The sequence below is a fragment of the Manis javanica genome, chromosome 13, assembly GCF_040802235.1.
Source record: "Manis javanica isolate MJ-LG chromosome 13, MJ_LKY, whole genome shotgun sequence".
Classification (NCBI taxonomy): domain Eukaryota; kingdom Metazoa; phylum Chordata; class Mammalia; order Pholidota; family Manidae; genus Manis; species Manis javanica.
The window spans coordinates 81082571-81102515 of NC_133168.1; the positions used below are offsets into that span (position 1 = coordinate 81082571).

At 52.3% G+C, this 19945-nt stretch overlaps 1 protein-coding gene across 2 annotated transcripts in view; it reads left to right on the top strand.

The window, feature by feature from the left end:
• Positions 1–19945, top strand: part of PGBD5 (piggyBac transposable element derived 5) — a 93933-nt gene that overhangs the window by 62466 nt on the left and 11522 nt on the right. Inside the window, exons 3-4 of one of the 2 annotated variants that reach the window (XM_073219929.1) lie at positions 3870–4004; positions 5810–7433. In XM_073219929.1, the coding sequence (XP_073076030.1) occupies positions 3870–4004; positions 5810–6301 (627 nt within the window). In that variant the 3' untranslated portion in view covers positions 6302–7433. Of the gene's footprint in view, positions 1–3869; positions 4005–5809; positions 7434–19761; positions 19943–19945 lie in introns of those variants that run through there. The other variant, XM_037020909.2, reaches the window with a different exon arrangement.

Sequence of the window (19945 nt, forward strand, 5' to 3'; positions counted from 1 at the left end):
CCAGCAAATGATGAGAGCCGTGAGCTCGCCCTTTGCCAGCCCTGGGCATAGGCCCTGGAGCCCAGCAGCATCCTGAGCAGACAGTGGCCAGACACAGCTGTGCAGCAGGGACGTGTCCGGGGAGGCAGCTCCGGCCACCTCTGTGTGTGGCTCAGATGGGCAGTGGGGAGGCCAAGCCAGGGAACCCAGACAGGCTTCCACTGCATTGTCTCTGCCCGCTTGTCTTCCTGGTACGAGCTGGCAAGACTCGGGAAAGAGGGGCCTCAGGTGAGTTCAGTTCAGGGAGGGGCTCTCTGGTCATGGTGGGGATTTTCCCCCTTTTACTCACCCCCCACATTTTGTTTTTTTGCATTTGTATTTAATTTTATTTCTACTGTTGTATTTGTGAAGTTGCATTTTCTTTCCGCTCCCATTTCCTACCCAGTGCCCTATGCGTTGGTCAGGATCCCAGCAGGACACAAACGCTCTGCTCTGGAAGAGCAGTGAGAGGTGGGGACTATAGACACGGGTGCGGTCAGGGTCCAGGCAAGTTGCCAGGCGGTGAAATGCCCAGGCCAGCTACAGCGGGAAGTTGCGATCCCCCAGGCCGGGGAGAGGGGGTGTGCCGGGAGCAGTGAGGGCAGACGGCAGGGGCCCTCCCAGCCCCTGTGCTCTGGGAGAGGCCCCCCTCCAGGCCACACTGCAGGGGAGGAGGGGTGGAACAAGTCTGGGGAGGCAGACAGAGTGCCCAGTCCCCTCCACCCAGCAGACGGGAGCAGGAAGCAGAGGTCCCCTGGGCTGCTTTTCCAGTCAGCGGACAGTCAGGTGGAATCTCTCTCCTTCCGTCTTCTTTCCTCCCTCTGACCTGGGGTCCTGTCAAGCCAGCTGTGTCCTTGGGCAGCAGCATATGATTTGGCGGGCATACTAGGCCTTGCTGGTTGGGGGACCCCCAGGTCACTGCACCCCCTCCCTTGCAGGTGAGCGGAAGGGCCCTGTGTGCCCTGAGAATGCCAACCTCTCCACGTGGAGGGGCCTCGCTGCCTCTGGGCTTGCGTGACAGGCTCTCCAGCATGGCCTCGTCAGGCTTGGCTCTGTGTTCGGGGTCTTGTCAAAGACCCATCTGCCTCCTGGAATGGGAGGAGAGCTCGTTCCGCCCCCTGACCCCGAGGAGCTGGAAGTGCTCAGGGTTTCCGGTGTCCCAGCTTTCTCCTCTGGAAATCCTGGGCAGCCCTGGAGCATCAGTTCAAGGAGGGGGTCGAGCAGTGAGTGTGACCGGGGTGCAGGGTGCCGCCTGCCAGCCCCAGGCCTCAGGGTCCCTCTGAAGGGTCTCCACTTCCACCTGCAGAGGATGCTTGGACCGGTCCTTGTCCCATCTGAGCATTGCACATGGGGGTGTATGTGCTCCAGGGTCCCAGGGGCTGCTCTGCCCTCTGCCGACCACACCTTCAACCCACACAGCATGCCCTCTGCCCCCCAGTCTCTTGGAGCCCTTCTGTCCAGCAAAGGTGACCATCTGGGCCGGGTTTAGAACATTATAGAGTCTTCAGAAACCTAATGCCCCCAGAATCTAATGCGACCCAGACAGCCCTGGTGCATCTGGGTGCCTGCATACATGTGTTTCAACACAAGTGCAAAATGGGGAGATGCTATATTTCCTCAAAACTGGGGAAACATTAATTCAAAGACTATTTCCAGAGGAGATCATGCAGTAAATGAAGGGATGCACTGTCTTTCTCCCACTCTAACCACTGCCACACCCCAGAATGAGTTTGTCAAGCACAGAAGGGTGCTCGGGAAATACAGCTGGGGGATAGGGAAATGCTGACCAGCCCTCCGTCTGGAGGGCAGGGAGGTGGTTTTTAGGCGTGCATAGTTTGTAGAGCTCTGGCGGGCATGCTGGTCTGTGCTGTGTTTAGGACTGACCTGCTCACATGATAGAAAAAAGGCAAAACTGAGGGCCAGTGAACTTGCTGGCCCTGTGCTTTGGTGATGCGTATGATTAAATATAAGTTTGCAATTGATGGTACGTTAAGTGCAAGTGTTGTAGGGTATGTTGCTTTCTGCAGATGAGAGTAAGAGGGGCATTTTCATTTTCTGTGGCCTTGGAGGGGATGCCCAATACACTGTTCCTTAGCTGGGATGATGGGGCAGGGAGCAGGCAGGCAGCCAAAGGGTTCTCTATGCCTACCTCCCCTTCCCTCTGTGCTGTTTCCCCACCATGTATGGGGCTTGTCCATTTGGCTAGACTGGCTCCAAACGGGGTTCTGAATGTTTCATGAGATACGCAGAGTGTGAGTGTGTGGAGCCAGGCAGGAGGGCCTGGGGCAGGCACCGCCGCTGGGCAGCTTCGCCAGCCCTCCCTTCCATGAGCACAAGACAGGGGAGGTAGGGCTTAATGTCCCCAGCGTCCACCAGCAGGAAAGCCCAGGGGCCAGTGTGCACAGCTAAGGCCAAACGCTGCAAGGCTGTTAATTTGTTTGCTGGAATTCAAGGTGGCATTAGCGGGTGAGTGGAAGGATTACTGTCCAACTCACACTTGGCAAGTACTGCCTTGTGTTCTGCCCCCGTCAGACCGTGTTCTCCCATCACCTGGGAGCTTTCTGGAATTTCAGAGACTTGGGCCCTGCCCAACACCTGCTGAATCATCATCCTAGTTTTCATAAGACCCCCTGGTTACTAGTTTCTCCATTCAAGTTTGAAAAGCTCTGATGGAGAATGGGTTACAACCCTTCTTCTATCAATGACCAGGTAAGGCTAAGTGGTAGGCTGAATGGTCTGTGTCATCTCGTCAGTTCTACTGTTGCAGACAATATATAAGTGAGTATGGCAGGTTCCAATAAAACTATTTACTGCAGGCAGGGGTCTGAATACACCGTGGTTTGCTGCCTTCTGGTCCAGGGCATCGTGTAGGGTTCTTGGGATCATACCGCTTCTTACATGCTTCATTTCGGTGAACTTCAGACATACATGCCAATTCATACTTCAGTTTAAAATAGGATTGGGGAGGGAAGTGTGGCAGATTCCTAAAACTCACCCAAAAGTCACTCCAAAAATCTCCAGACTGAAGAAAAAAACCTGGGCCACCCCATGGAACCTATTTGTGTTATACTGTTTCCTTTTACTTTATCGTCTTGTCATTGAGAAAGTCCTACAGCCATGTTATCAAGAAGTTGGAATAGGCCAAATAAGTTAAAAAATTGGTGAAGCACATGTTGGAAAGGACCCAATGCCCTAGAAGAAAGCCAGAGGCTGGGTCGTGGCAGCGAGGGAACGGGGTCATTTCAGGAACTACTTAAAAAGAGAATGCTCAGCCCTGGGAGAAAGAAAAGGGTCTGGGCCGGCATGAGAGCTGTGTTGAATATCTAAAGCAACGTATGTGGTTTCCTTTCTTTCTCACAGTGGCACAAGATGGATCAATAGGCTTATTTAGCTGAGCTAAATGTTGGTAAATGTTGAGTCAGTGAGGGGAAGGTTTTAGCGGCTGGGGCTGTACATCAGGAGAAAGGTCTCCTTTGCAGAGAAGTAGTGCCCACCTGTGGGCATGACCCGCTAGAAATCAGGGCCCCTGCTGGAGGTCCTCCACCAAGTGACAGTTTGGATGGGGACCTTAGGCAGTAATAATAATGACAAAAATAATAATTTCCAGTTACTAAATACTATTTGTCAGGGCCTGTGCTAAGTGCGTTGCATACAATTTATTACTTAGTTGTCCCCAAACCACTGACGTAAGTATTGATATTATGCTCTTATTGCTGAGACTCTGGATCACAGACGGAAGTACCTTTGCCAAGGTTGCACAGCAGGCCAAAGGCAGACACCAGATTCGAGCCCGAGGGGGAGCCTCTGAGCCCAAGCTGCCTTCTGAGTCTTTTCATTTTGGTTCCTGGCAGGTGCTACACGAACCCCTGATTGACGAGGACCCCGTGTTCATCGCCACGTGCACGGAGCGGGAACTGCGGAAGAGGAAGAAGCGGAAATTCAGCCTGTGGGTCAGGCAGTGTTCCTCCACCGGCTTCATCGTCCAGGTGAGCCCGGGGGCCAGGGGGGCTGAGGGAAGGGGTCCGGGGCTTAGCTGATGTGGGGACCGACAAGTGCTGCCCTCCCTCCTCCCTGCGCCGGCCCCAGGCGCTCCCTCCAAGGCTGGGCTGGGCTGCTGCCCGACCGGCCCCTGGGTACTGGCATAGTCGCCCTGCCTCATGCATGTTCCGCCCGTTCCGGCCTCTGGGTGAGTAGCAGTAACCCCTGATCAAGCAAGGTTCGGGCCCTCGCAGAGTTGGCTTCCCCAAAGCAGGGGGCACCAGAGGGGGCTACCGTGTCCTCGGGAGTGTGCTTGTGGTGGTCGCAGAAGCCCCCCACCCGCCTCTGCACCCGGCAGGTCTCTATCCTGCCTTCCGGTCCTGAGCACCACCTCCCAGGCCACCAGCAGCCCACTGGCTGGATCAGCCTTCACCGGGAGGGTGGCCCTCGGAGCCCGCATTGCCACTGCTCACCTGGCTCTGCTGCAGGCAGACGCAGGCACATATTTTAGAAGAGGCGGCCTCGCACTGCTGCAGGAAAAGTGTCCGATGTTGAGCTGCCTGGAGCAGCCAGGGTACACGGGGCCTGGCTAAGCCCAGCATGTGGCCCCTAGGTGATGGCTACTGGTGGGGGCTGGTTCTCCCGCCATGCTGCTCAGGGTGTTCCAGCCCTGCAGTCCCAGTGGCCACCCCCCACCCACGCGCACTGCCCTAGCCTGGCCGCAGCCCCAGGCCCAAGACACAGGGCTCTGCTCTCCGCCCCCACTGAGCCAGAAAAGGTTCAGCCGAGCATCTGCTCACCACGTGGGCTCAGGGCCCCAGCCGGGAACGTACATGGGCTGCAGGTAAGTGTCTCTGCTCAGCAGGACCCTCCCACTCTGCCCCGCAGGCCTGACAGAGCCTTGGTGGGCTGGGGCCGGGCTATCCAGCCGGACCAGGGCTTGAGTCGGCTCCTGCACAGGCTTCAGGGGCTGCTGGGGACGAGCTGTCCCAGAGCATAACCCACTCGGGATGCGGCCTGGCCCCCTGGCCCTGCATAGATTCCGAGGCCCTGCCACCTCTGCAGCGCCGTTTTCAGTGGTATTCCTGTGGGGGCAGGGGAGTCAGGCTCACTTTATATAGCCCCTCTGAGCCACGTCAGCCCTTCTTTGAACGAATACTTGAGGACTTGTTATGTACAGCGCAGCGCCAGGCTGCAGGCCATGGAGACGTGGTCCTGCCCTCTGGGAGGTCAGCCTGTGCAGCTTTTGACCAGTATCGTGTGGGGGATCCGTGTGCATCTGCCACCACTTCTTCTTAACCGTAACGTTGCTGAGCAGCTAGAACTCCCGTTCATTGCCTGGCAAGGACACAGACCTCATTCTCAGTACGGATCCACCCCACTTCTATAAAATCTATAAAATCCCCATTTGTAAAATGAAAAGTTTAGATTGTTGCCTCTAAGTTTCCTTTCATTTCTAAAACTCCGATTCTTGGAGGCTTTGCTGCAGCACGAGGGTTTGTGTTTAGGAGCTGGGATTGGAGCTAGCTCTCCACCACCGCCAGGGCCACACCTAAAACAGCCACGGGCAGAAGTGCCGGGGGCACCAGGCACCCGTCAGCCGCAGGCTGTCCCCTGGCAGGGGGACCAAGAACGTTCCCAGGGCCCCCAGCTGGCGGCTCTGTTCCTTGGCCCAGTGGAAGGTGCCCGGGGTGGGTGGCCAAGCAGGGAGGGGACACTTCTGCCCATGAAGAACCAAGAGGCACAGAGAAGGGGCCGTGTGGCTCGGAACAGTTGTCTTTTTAGTGTCGCATCCCTGTCCTTGGTTCTCCAGGTCCTAATCCTGGTTAAAGTCAGCAGCCTGGGGAGCTGGAGGGGCAGGAGACACAGGGCAGAGCGTGCCCCACCCCCAAGAGCTTCCACACGTCACGTCCCCAGGACTCATGGCAGACCCAGCACCACACGCTTCCTGCCCCGGGGCCCCGGCTGCCGCCCCCTGCCCTGGCCCTGGTGGCAGCTGTCCCCGCTCTTGCTGCTCCCTCCGACTGCAGCCAGTGCCCCAGGTCGTGTGCACCCCTGTGTCCTCAACTGTGGGGTAAAGACAGGGGGTGAATCACAGGCACACCTTTTGCTGTGTTGTGCTTTGCAGATACTGTGTTTTTCACAGATTGAAGGTTTGGGGCCACCCTGTGTCATCGAGCAAGCCTGTCGGCACCATTTTCCCAGTAGCATTTGCTCACTTCCTGTCTCTATGTCATGTGTTGGTGATTCTTGCAATATGTTAAACTTTTTCATTATTCTGTTTGTTTTGATGATCTGTGACTAGTGATTCAGACTCACTGAAAGCTCAGATGATGGTTAGCATTTTTTAATGATAAATAAAGTGTTTTTAAATTAAGGTACAGACTTTTAGTTAAGACATATTGCCACTGCACTTAGTGCACTATAGACTATATATCCTCACTGGTAGCAGCGTCTGCCCACTCTGTCCTGTTCTGAGCTCGGCTGTGCTTTTTATCCTGGCTAGTGAGTGCAGCAGAGGTGATGCACGGAGAGACGGAAAGGGCTGTGGGCACACTTCTCCTTGGGCTTTTCACCCAACAGGAGAGGATGCCCAGCCAGGCTAGGTCACTGACCGTGACAACCCATGAGCTACTGAGAGTGTTGTATATACCACTGAGCTTCTGTGCTTTATTCACTGTGCACTGGAGCAGTCGACGGGGGGCTGACCGGTTAGGGTTGGTAGGCTGATCGGCTCATCTCCCAGTTACTCCGTCCTGGACTGCGCTGGCATCTTAAAGGAGCAGTGGGTATCCGGGTGTGTTTCTGGGAGAGACCAGCTCTTGCCTCAGCCTTGTGGCTTCCTTCTGCCAAGACTCTAAGCTTTCATTGGCCAGACTGCATCCTTCAGAAGGGCCGGGTGAATCACCGGAAACAAATGTTTCTGAAACTCCAGGAACTTGTTATGTTGTCGTGCACCAAGCACTTGAAAACGGTCAGTATGTGCAGATGTGAGCCTGCCAGTGCTGCAGGCCCGTGGCACCGGTCCAACGAGCCTGTCACCTGGCTCTGTGAAGCACGCCACCACCTCGGCCAGGGCCCGGGGCCTTTCATAGTCTGACCAACTGCAGCGTGAGGGGTGGCAAGGAGCGAGGTGGGGGTTTTGCAGTATGGGAATGCAAGGAAAGGCACGGACCTGTCCTCGGGGAGCATCTCTCTTTTTTTGTTGTGATAGAAGACGACATAAGATTTGCCATTTTAGCCATTTTTAAGGATCCGATTCAGTGGCATGAAGTATATTCACAACATTGTGCAGCCATGGCCACCATCCACCTCCATCCATCCAGGACGCCGGGAGCAGGTCTCTCAGCTGGCAGACACCTTGCTGTCAGGTAGAAATGGTCCCCTGAGCAGAAGCCCTGGATGCTGCCAGAGCTCAGGGCAGTTGCCTGGCGCCGTGATGTGTTGACAATTGGTGCTGTGTGTCGTGGAGCGCATCACCTCTCTGCTGGCCGGGTCGGCCTCCCTCTCCAGCTGCACTATGTACGTGCAGTGCCTGTGCACAAGTGAGGGCCCTCAGTCCCGCCACCAGCTCTCTGTGGTCCGTGCTGGAGCCGCGCACGGGTCACCTGTGGTGTTCCTGGAGCAGCCTGCCCATCAGGCAGCTCTGGGGGGTGCAGGGGCCCTGAGTGCCTGCTCAGCTTCCCCTCCTCCTGACCCGGATTCCTGGCTTTGCCCTGACGTCTGCAGTGCCCACAGGGTGTGCTGGCTGATTTTATGTCAATGTGGCTGGGTCATGGTGCCCAGATACTTGGTCCAACACGATTCTGGATGTTTCTGTGGATGTATTTTTTTGGGTGAGATGATTATTTAAATCATAGACTCTGAGTAAAGCGGATTATTCTTCATAACATGGCAAGCCTCATCCAATCAGCTCAAGTCTTAATAGAAAAAAGAAGGACTTCCCTGGAAGAGGAGGGAATTTGGCCAGCAGACCACCTTTGCATTTGGACTGTGACTCTGCCCTGGATTGCCAGCCTGCCAGCCTTCCTGCGGACTTTGCACTTGCTGAACCTTCATAACCTTGTGAACCAGTTCCTTAAAATACACGTCTACCTCTCTCTTGGATGGATGGGTGGGGTGGGTGGATCTCTGTGTATCACCTTCTATTTGTCCTACTGCAGAGGGCTCTCCCGTAGTCCACCTGGCTTGCCCGAGGGAAATGGAGCTCTCACTGCCCATCTAGTAGGACAGACAGAGACATATTAAAAATATTCTTAAAGATAGTGTGACAGGTTTCATATTAGAAGTCTGTGCAGAATGTTGAGGTGCTAGGAGACATCGGGGAGCTAAGCAAGGCTCCCTGAGCCTTTGTTCTGCATGCAGAGTGGACGTGGGATTCGCCAGTGGAGAAGGTAGACCGTGACTGCAGGGGTTGGGCTGGGGGCATGGTAGCCAGTGTCACCAGCTCAGGCCAGCACGAGGCACATCTGCTGAGCAAGGTACAGGCCTCTGGGAAAGATGCTGCTGCCCTTAGCACATGGCAGAACCGGAGCTCCCAAAGACAAATGATTTACCCCAAAACTCAAGACTGTTAGGCAATGGTATGGCGACAGGTGACAGAGAGCTGGCTGGCTCCTGTCTCCACTGTCTCTGCTCAGCCCACTTCTGCCCCCTGGGGCCTTCCCAGGAAGGGAGAAAAATATACAATGACCAGCTTGGGGCAGAATCTCCTTTCCAATGTGAGTATCTAAATGGGAAGCATGTCTGTGAATCGGGCGATGGGTGGCGTGTTTGTGTCCGTGGTGGGAAATCCTCCCTCCAGGCTGATGGATACCATACCCTGGCACATGGCAGCAGCCTCGCGGAGGGTCTTCAGGCTGGTCTGGAAGTGCCTCTTCCCTGAACTGGGTCTTCGGGTTTATGGCGGCTCCCCTGGGGGGCTCAGAAAGGGATACTCTGCATCGACAGAGCGCTCGCCGCATGCCAGGTTCCATGTGAGCACTTGACATGCGTTATTCATCTTGTGACAGCTTTGATGTAGGTAGTGGTATGGCCTGTCTCACAGTGATGAAACTGAGGCACAGGGAGACTAGCTGCCTTGCCTGACTCTCAGCCGTAAAGTGGTGGGCCTGGGACTGCATGCAGCCTTCCCACCCAGAGCTCACCTGCTCAGCCTCCAGACTGCGCCCTCTGCCCAGCCAGAGACGCTTTCTCGCTTTAGACTTAAGACCAAGTAGCTCTTTCCTCCCCACCTTGATTGAGGTGTGATAGATGGTCTAGCGTCTGATGTCACTGATCTCCCTGATTCTGAGATGTACTTTTTATGTTGAAAGAACTTGAAGAATTTGCCCTGGAGTTTGATTTTATTCTTATTTGACTTTTAGTCTTTTTTATACACTAAGTGAATGAAATTTTTCACTTCTGACTTACACCTGACTGGATTAGCTGGAAAGTGAGGATCAGAGTGAATTAACTGGCCAGAGTGAATTGTGCTTGTGGAGTCTAGAATGGAGCAGGGTGGGGCGTTTGTCCATCTCTTAGTCATGCGGTGGGGAGGCTGCTGGCTTGGACCCTATCCAGGCTGGATGTGCCCGTATCACAGGATGAAAGTGGCCGGGGTACAGACATCTGTCATGGACCTCTCTGAGTGGCCTTGAGCAAGTAGCTGGGCACTAATCTTGTGTTCAGTGTATTGAATGGATTAATTTGCACAGCCCTCTTTACCATGTAGGGATTCAGAGGACAGGAAAGTTTTGTTAAGTGCCAATGTAAGAGAGTCAGGCACTGCCTAGATCAGATAAACCCTTTCCCTCTCCCCAGGGAGCTCAGGATCTTACCGCCCTGATTGCACACATAGCGCTGGCCCCTGTCCTTCTCCTAGTCCTTCATTTTGAAAGACAGCCTCCCCGGGATTGGAGCTCTGGGGTGAAACAAAAGCAAGGTTCTTGCAGGGGACAGTCGTGCTGAAGGTACAGCTGGAGGAGACAGTGGCAGAGGACAGTCTCTGGACACACATCCTTCCTGGCCACGGTCACAGTCAGTGTGAGAGAAAAGCCATCAGTAAGGCGGTGGCTTGGAGACTGTGCTGGAGAACTGGGCTGCTTGCCAAGGGTGGCCTGGAGCACCCTGTGCAGTGGGGCTTCACACGGTGACGGAGTTCTCCATTATGCAGCCGCTGGCCACCTGCGACTGCTGAGTCTTTGAAATGTGACTCGTGTGACTGAGAACTTTTAATCTTACTTTAAATTAACACATTCACGTGTCTAGAAGCTACAGCACCAAGTAGAGCTTGTTATCAAGTCACGTGTGTACACACCTTTCACGTCCCGACAGTGGCGTTGTGAGGTACACAGGATATCATTATCCTCACAGATGAGGAAACCAGGGCTCAGCAATTAAGCAGTTGCCCCAAATCACACAAGTGAGTAAGTGGCGGAGCCCATGCCCATCAAATCCAGCTTATACCCTCACCTTCTCCTTGTGGCGGACTTGGCCTCTCTGCTGGCGCGTGCACATCTCCTGGGCTTTGGGGCTCTTATGGGTGCCCATCTCTGCGCGTCCCTGGGACAGCCTTCCATGCTCAGTGCTGTCTCAGTGGGCGCAGGCTGTGCACTCACTCCTGTGCTGATTCCTCGTGGCTGGGGTCACACCCCCACCTGCAGCTGGCACAGCGCGTGGGTAGAGAGGTTCAAGCAAAGGATGGTGTCCCCATGGGACTGCCCCAACAGGCGGACAGCTGCCACAGAGAAACCGGGTTGTTTTCTGTTCTGAAGGGGAAGTGGGGCCAATGGTCAAGACCTGCACAGCTGAAGTGGGCTTTCCCCAGAGCCTCAGTGACGGCTCAGTGGAAGCACAGCGGGTACATGCTAATGACCACCGACGATTGCCGCGTTCTGTGTTCTTTTGAGAGGTTGGGGTTGAGGGGGCCATGGACTGGGTCCCACCCCTCGAGGTCTGGGGATGTTTGAGAGGGAGGGCTGAGATGAATATGGGTCACATGTGCCCCCCAACGTATTACTACTATAGCTTGTATTTCCTAAGATCCTTTCTGGTAGGATGTCAATATAAAATACACGTTAGTAACATCATGGGGCAAAGTGCAAAGCCATGTATTTATGAATTTTCTTCCTTCCCTTTCTAAATCTATGTATCTAAAAGTTAATAAATCATAGGACCAAGAAAAACATTTCTCAGGAAAAGCGAACAGCTTGGCAAACTAAAAGATACATTTTTCTGCCCGAAAGACACTTGTCATGCAAGCTCGCAGATCACATCGTGGAAGTATCTGCAGCAAATTCCATCTGGAGTGTGAGCAGCCAGCAGTTACACGTCTAGGCGAAGTGTTCCCTTCAGTGCTGTCTCTTGGGAGCCCTTGCAGAAAGACCCCTGCACGGTGTATGGAGGTGGGCATGGCCGCCCATGAGGCTGCCTTCCCAGGTCACTGATGGCATTCCATCGGGCACGCTTTCCGATCTGGACACCATCCGCCTGGGTGCCTTCAGCAGGCAGCAAGGGCACAGAATTGGGATAGGATTCTGTGGGGGGTTATGGTTTTTTTCATGGAAGTACAGATTTATTCATCCAGCTAAGGGGTACAGATGGACATCTTAGACCAGCTGCAGTCATTCAGTTAAAGCAAAGCCAGACCAGTGGGACCCTGGAGCAGAGTGGCCATTGGACCAGGCAGCACCCATAAGGCTGCCCTCCTTTCTTGGCCAGGTTTTGACTGCCCCGCTGCAGTGTTCTCTAAATCATGCCCCTTGGCTGGGACGTTTTTTTTTTTAATTTTGGTATTAATCTACAATTACATGAGGAATATTATATTTACTAGACTCCCCCCATCACCAACTCCCCCCCACATACCCCATTACAGTCACTGTCCATCAGTGTAGTAAGATGCTGTAGAGTCACTACTTGTCTTCTCTGTGCTGCACAGCCCTCCCCTTGCCCCCTACATTATACATGCTAATCGTAAGGCCCCCTTTCTCCCCGCCCATCCCTCCCTTCCCACCCATCCTCCCCAGTCCCTTTTCCTTTGGTAACTGTTAGTCCTTTCTTGGGTTCTGTGAGTCCACTGCTGGTTTGTTCCTTCAGTTTTTCTTTGTTCTTATACTCCACATAAGAATGAAATCATTTGGTACTTGTCTTTCTCTGCCTGGCTTATCTCACTGAGCATAATACCCTCTAGCTCCATCCATGTTGTTGGAAATGGTAGGATTTGTTTACTTCTTATGACTGAATAACATTCCATTGTGTATATGTACCACATCTTCTTTATCCATTCATCTACTGATGGACACTTAGGTTGCTTCCATTTCTTGGCTATTGTAAATAGTGCTGTGATAAACATCGGGGTGCATCTGTCTTTTTCAAACTGGGCTGCTGCATTCTTAGGGTAAATTCCTAGAAGTGGGATTCCTGGGTCAAATTGTATTTCTGTTTTGAGCTTTTTGAGGAACCTCCATACTGCTTTCCACAGTGGTTGAACTAATTTACATTCCCACCAGCAGTGTAGGAGGGTTCCCCTTTCTCCACATCCTCACCAACATTTGTTGTTGTTTGTGTTTTGGATGTTGGCCATCCTAACTGGTATGAGGTGATATCTCATTGTGGTTTTAATTTTCATTTCTCTGATTATTAGCGATGTGGAGCATCTTTTCATGTATATGTTGGCTCTGAATTTCTTATTTGAAGAATTGTCTGTTCAGCTCCTCTGACCATTTTTTAATTGGATTATTTGCTTTTTGTTTGTTGAGGTACATGAGCTCTTTATATATTTTGGATGTCAACCCTTTATTGGATCCATCATTTATGAATATATTCTCCCATACTGTAGGATGCCTTTTTGTTCTATTGATGGTGTCCTTTGCTGTACAGAGGCCTTTCAGTTTGATGTAGTCCCACTTATTCATTTTCGCTTTTGTTTCCCTTGCCTGGGGAGATATGTTCATGAAGAAGTCGCTCATGTTTATGTCCAAGAGATTTTTGCCTACGTTTTTTCCTAAGAGTTTTATGGTTTCATGACTGACATTCAGGTCTTTGATCCATTTCAAATTTACTTTTGTGTATGGGGTTAGACAATGATCCAGTTTCATTCTCTTGCATGTAGCTGTCCAGTTTTGCCAACACCAGCTGATGAAGAGGCTGTCCTTTCCCCATTGTATGTCCGTGACTCCTTTATCATATATTAATTGACCACGTATGTTTGGGTTAATATTTAGACTCTCTATTGTGTTTCACTGGTCTGTGGGTCTGTTCTTGTGCCAGTAACAAATTGTCTTGATTACTGTGGCTGTGTAGTAGAGCTTAAAGTTGGGTAGCAAGATCCCCCCTGCTTTATTCTTCCTTCTGAGGATTGCTTTGGCTATTTGGAGTTTTTTATTGTTCCATATGAATTTTAAAACTATTTGTTCCAGTTCATTGAAGAATGCTGTTGGTATTTTGATAGGCATTGCATTGAATCTGTAGATTGCCTTAGGGGCTGGGACTTTTGACATTGCTATTTTTTTGTTATTTAAACACATACCCTGTTTTATATTCACTTTAAAAATAAACTCATTGTTTTATAGTAATGAGTGCCACAAATTTGAGACCCTTTTGTGGCTCTCACTGGCCTCAGCCTTCTTCCAGATTCCCTAACAGGAACAGGAAGACATTTCATTGTGTACACCCTCTCTTCTCACTCTTTGGGAAGAGACTGGCTGGAATCTGGGGACGTGCCAGCAGTCAGGTGTGCCTGTGTGGACAAATTAAGCTAAGAAACTCCAAGATGGTCCCATAACAGGACTCCTCACCACTGGCCTTTGGGGAAATGTGTTATTCCTCGGGGAGTGAGTGGCTGGCCTCACTCTTGATGAGAGTGTGCATCATCTCCAGGCATGGGCTTAACACTGTATATTAACTGCCACTGACTTAGAGGCTGTCTTGGGGAACAGATACTGCAAATTCCAAACATACCTATGCTTGGATAGGGAATCCTAATGGGGAAGTTGTGTAATTAGATGTAATGTGTATTTTTCTGATTAAGTTGTATTGTATAGCATCAAAAATATAAAAATCTCAAAATATCTATAGTTCCAACATACCTATATAAACACACATACACCCATATACAAACATTTTTTATCTGGCTACTTCACTTAAAAGGATATTGTGAAATTTTCTATGATATGTAGTCATCTTTCTATGTCACATTTTTTAAAGTGTACCATATTCCATTATATCTACATATATAATTTTAACTAGTCTCCTCACTTGAGATAATTAGGGTGTTGCTGATTTGTTTTGCCATTATGAAAACCTCTGAGATGTACATGGTTTTATGTATATGGTGCATTTTTTATTGTTACATTGGGTTCAATTCCTGAAAGTGGAAATCATGAGTAAAATAGCATGAGGATTTTTAAGGTTTCTCCTTCGCACTGTCAAACTTCCTTATAGAAAGGTTGTTCCAGATTGGCATTCCCAGTGGTGTGAGTGCTCCCAGAGCCTCACCAGCTTGGGATGTGTGGGTGGGCAGGTTTGTTGCTGCTGTTCTTCATACACTGGGCACTGAAATCTGTTTCAGGGCATAAAGTTAACATCACCACCACTCTTCCGGTTTTAATAAGAAGTTGGGAGAGCACTTCATTTATGAGCTCTGTTGTTTGACTTCTGATCCACAGAAATGCTGTCCCAAGTCCCTGTGGGTGGTAGGCAGAACTTGGAGACACTCACAGAATTCCCATCCCTAGCAGGTAGCTGTCTTCTCTCCGTTATTCACTGAACCATTTATCTAGGTGTTGCTGTAAAAGAATTTTGATTTTGTGGTATAATTGTGGTCTGAAATTGGTTGATCTTGGAATTATCTTGGGTGTGCCTGGCCTGATCAGTTGATTCTTTAAAAGGACCAGATGCTTGCTGGCAAAGAGATTTCGAAGGAAGGGGTTCAACCCAAGGGAGAGTCTCCACTGCCGGCTTTGCTGATGGGCGGGCTGCGTGGGAAGGCGTGCCAGGGAAGGCGTGCGGTGGCCTCTAGCTGCTGAGAGCAGACCTAGCTCACGGCCTACACACAGGGACCTCCATCCTCCAGCCACAGGGAGCAATCTGAATGAGCCGGAAGCAGGATCCCAAGTACAAATGAGGACACACCAGCCAGCAGTTTGACAGCTGCCATGTGAGACCCTGAGCAGAAAACTCACGCGTGCTGTGCCTGCATGTCCAAGCTCCAGAACAGCGAGCTAATAAGCGAGTATCGTTTAAGCCCCTAGGCTTGTGGTGATTTGTTGCACAGCAAAACAACAACTAAAAACAACGAATACTCCATGTCTGACTCTGAGTGTGGATATCTATATAGAAAAATCAAACACAGGATGCCACAGATGTGTGAGGAGAGAGCCGTGTGTGTTAACGGAGAGATGATTTGTCACGTGGTCTGTATTTTAAATAATGCCATAATCAGAAGGGGAACTTCTGTTCCAGTTCTGCATCGCTACGTGACCTTGAGGGGATCACCAGGGTCCTCCAGGTGTCCTGATGGGGTCACAAGTGTTGGACGCCCTGGGGGTTTCCTCCCCGACACATTTCCCCTGTTCCTCCCTCTCCTGGTTCTCCTACCTGCCTGGCCCTGCCTTCCCACATTTCTCCGGGAGCCCCTCCTCCGTGTTCTCCCCCGCCCGCACTGGCGACCCCCAGGGGCCTGGTCTGCCACCTCGGGAGATCATCACACCTGCAGCCTGCGGCTCCTGCTCGGGTGTCTCTCCAGTGCCGAGTACCCAACGCGGTCATGCGGCTCTCACATCCGGCCCGCACCGCCCCCCCGCCACCGCCGCCGCCGCTGCCGCCTTTTCTGTCCTCTTTCCAAACTGGAGTCACTCCTCCCCCGGTACTGCCTGAGCCAGAGCCGAGCTCCCGGTGCCAAGCGGGGCCAGAGCTGACGACTGTGAAGCCCTTAGGGGCCCGTGAAAGTGCTTCCGTGTCTCTTAGAATCAGAAGGGGAAGAAACCAAACTTTTACACAGCAAAACAACGACCAAACACGACACAAACACTGTGTCCGACTCTGAGCATGGATGTCTGTATCGAACAATCAGAATGCCACAGGTTGAAGAAAGTGCTTTAATATGTAATGCTAATACATTTGTTTTTAGTGCCAATGCAATTGTGGCATATACTTAAAAAAAATTTTTTTTTTCTTGGAGGAAACAGCTGATGGAAGCAAAAATTCCACGGGCCCATAAAAGCCGCAGTACAGTGCTGGAACGATGGTGTTTCCAGAGAAGCTGGCATTTGTACTGGTGACGGGGCTGGGCCTTCCCTGTGGCCTGAAAGTGGGGAAGGTGCTTCCTGGCACCATGTCAGTGGGTGCCTTCCAGCGCTGGTCACGGCGAAGGGCTGCGAGAAGCAGAGCTGCTGCCTGGGCGCCCTCTGCCCTGGCAGGCGGCAGTATGCGTCAGGAAGCTCCTCCCTCGCCTTTGGTCACTTGATGATATGCTTTGATGCATGCCTTACGATGAGCAGGAGAGGTGCCCAACACCTCTGGCATGTGAAGGGGTCTCTGGTCGGGCGCTCCAGTTCCGCTCTGAGCGTCATCTCAGCGGGACCATAGTAGGTCCACGCAGCCCTGTGCGCCCTCCCCCCCACCCTGGGGATGTCCACACTTCCAGAGAAAGCAGAGGAGGGAGTGGACGGGGATCTGTGCAACCGAATCCAGTCTGGAAGTCAGTAGGGTAACAGTTTGAAGGTCCCCCATGCCTTGAAGCCCTCCTTATCCAGGAACCTGGGTAACCTACCCTTGAAAAGTCTTCCTTTATGGCTGAAAACGAGTGTACAAGGCTCTGACCTTCCAGTGCCTCTGATGTTGGCAAGAAAGCATTAGGAAGCTGTGACTCTCTCCAGGTTACTAGATCCAGGAGGGAATCGTCCTTGCCTGGATTTTGGCACTAGGACCCCTGCTGTTAGGATTCAAGCCAGGCAGTGCTGTCTGCTGGTGTAAGTCACCTTGGGTGGCCATGTTCAGACCTGGTCACACCAGTCTTCCGTCCTCCCGTGAACTGAGAGCAGCAGGTTCATCCAGAGAGGTTGCTTTCCTGGTATGTCCTCGTGGGGTTCTGTGCTGCCCTCTGGTGCTGACGTACCCCCCAGGCATCTGAAGCTCAGACCAGATAAACACTACAGGGCATGAAGGGAATCTCAGAATCTCAAGGTTAGGAGGGAGCTCACTGGCTGCTGAGCCTAGCCCTTGTTCTGTCCACCCTCCAAGTGGCCGCGGGACTTGGCCTGGGGCCTGTCCAAGCCACCCAGTCAGTGTGGGGGCAGCTCTGAGTGAGTGAGGTATCTCACGCTGGGGAGGCTGCCTTCTGACCTTGTGTACGTCCATCCCTGTTCGCCATTTGGCATCCTGCTCTCTGGACAGACAGCGCAGTCCTTGGATTTCTTCTGTGCCTCTCCTCTCCTGGCCACCACCACCCCACCTGCTAGAGCTGAATCATGCCCCTGAATTTGCGTGTGGAGGTCCTAACCCCCAGTTCCTCGGACTGTACCTATTTGGAGACAGGTCTTTAAAGAGATAATTAAATTAAAGTGAGACCATTAGGGCGGCCCTAACCCACTCTGACCAGGGTCCTCACAGGAAGAGCTGATGAGGACACAGACATGCACAGGGAGGACCATGCGAGGACATGGGGAGCAGGCGGCATCCACACACCGAGCAGGGGGGCCTCAGGAAGAGCCAGCCCTGCCCACACCCTTGATCTTGGACTTCCAGCCTCCACAACTCTGAGACGATACATTTCCATTGTGGAAGCTCCCTGTCTGCGGCTCTTTGTGATGTCTGCCCTAGCGAACTAATGCACCAGGCCACCACACTTTTCTTACTCCTTGTATAGTGTGGTAGCAGAAGAACCATTCATGATTTGACCAAAGAAGAAGGCAGTCACTGTGGTTATTAATGGAGGCCAACATCCCGTGAACTTGGTCAGTCTCGAATGACTGACAGCCGTCCATCCACAAGGTTTTCCTTTGTTTGTGTTTTTCTAAAAGTCTTCTTGCTGAGTCACATTTCTTGCATCCTGTGCTAGTTGTATATAATTATTTGAGGTTGGCTGTAAGATCTTACACTTAATCCCGTTTTACTTTTGCCTGCCGCTGGCTGAGTGAGCTGGTGACTGCCTCCCTCTCTCAGGCCTTTGGAAGCCACCTGGGGTATCACCAAGGTCAGGCCCTAGATGTCCCAACACGCCTCCCCTTCCTAGGTGGGCATCCTGAGTTTGGATCAAGGATTTCCTTTCAAGTGATACACAGGACAGAACTAACTGTCCCTAAGGCAGGGTGGGGACTCACCGTGCTGAGCATGGTGGACGGCTCAGGTAGGATGTCTGGGAGAAGGGCGGTGGGTTGGAGCAGGCCTTGGGTGCAGAGACCTACAGTGGTGGCCATGAGCGCTGCGCTTCACTGACGCAGGGAAGACAATCTAAGAAAATGTCCTCGCTCGGCCAGAATTCCATGTGACACCCAACCTAGACAGTCGGCTTCACAGGGTGTTAATGTCTATGGAAGAGATTTCTTCTGGGAATTGAGGTGGTGATGGCATAGAGAGCCCCAAATGAGTGTCAGGGTCCTGCTGAGTGATCAACAAAAAACATTCCCTGTTACGAGCCATCACCAGCCAGGCTGCGAGGAGGTGAGGTCACCCTGAGCACATCTCGGGCAAATGTTCAGGACATGAGGGTTGCCCTCAGAAGAGGAGCTGCTTGGGCAACTAGACCTGCATTCACCTGCTCCACCTCTGCCTCAGGAACATCAGATGCCATGTTTCTGGAGTGGCCGTCCCAAGTCCTCTGACCGAGGGCGGGTGTTGTGGGCGCGCCTGGGCCCTCCCTGGAACCTGTCCTGGTTTTTCCCAGCAGAGTGTCATGGCCACTGCATGGACAAAGCTGCACAGCAGTTCTGTGCCCCACACGGGGTCAGCCTCATTGCTCCCTGAATGCCTGTTGTCCCCACGCGTCGTGACAGGCACAGGTGAGCACTCTGCCCTGCTGCCAGCAAAGGCACCCGGAACGTTTCAGGAGAAGTATTCTGAAAGAAGAGTAGTTGATACCTGTGTAATTTGTAATTCTTCAGAGCTCAGTCAACCCTCGTGAGGCCCACGCTTTTCTTGACTCATTCCCGTTTCCTACACTCACCCCTTCGATAATGTCCACAGAAGATGTGCATGGGCCAGAAAGTTCAAAAACTGCTTACTGACTCCAGCACATCCTCTTTGGAGGCCCGAGGACCTCAGGTGAGGTTTTTACTGCCAATCCCATCTGCAATATGAGGTGAATGATCTCTGCCTTCCTGGTGGTCCTGGTAAAGAACAGTAGTTGTGCATGTGCTTTGTGAATTAAAAGGCTATATCCAAATGGAAAGTGCACAAGTAAGTTAGCCGTGTGCAGGGGGAGACAGCCTTTATTTCCGTGTGAGGTGACCCTGCCACTCGCATGCCTCTGAGCTGCGGGTGTGTTTATGTTGGCCTCAGCTGCAGAGTCATGGCCTGTACCTCTCCGTGTCCTTCTCTGCCTTGACACGTCCACACCGAAGAATCTTGGGCTGAGCCGCTAGCTTCCGAAGCCATGGGTCACCTAGGGAGTGAGCCAGGGCCTCTGGGTGGGGATGATGGAGTGTGGGGGCCGCGGAGGCAGTGATCTGAGGAGGGGGCGGCTCCCCATGCGTCCTGGCCCAGTGATGGGAGCCCTGCTTCCGGAAGTTCTGGGCCCCCGTGGGACACTGCTGTGAGCTCACTGGCCCCTTTGTGTTTCTGTTAAAGATTTATGTGCACCTGAAGGAAGGTGGGGGCCCAGACGGGCTGGACACACTGAAGAACAAACCCCAGCTCCACAGCATGGTGGCCAGGAGCCTGTGCCGGAATGCCGTGGGCAAGAACTATATCATCTTCACGGGGCCCAGCATCACCAGTCTAACCCTGTTCGAAGAGTTTGAAAAGCAAGGTT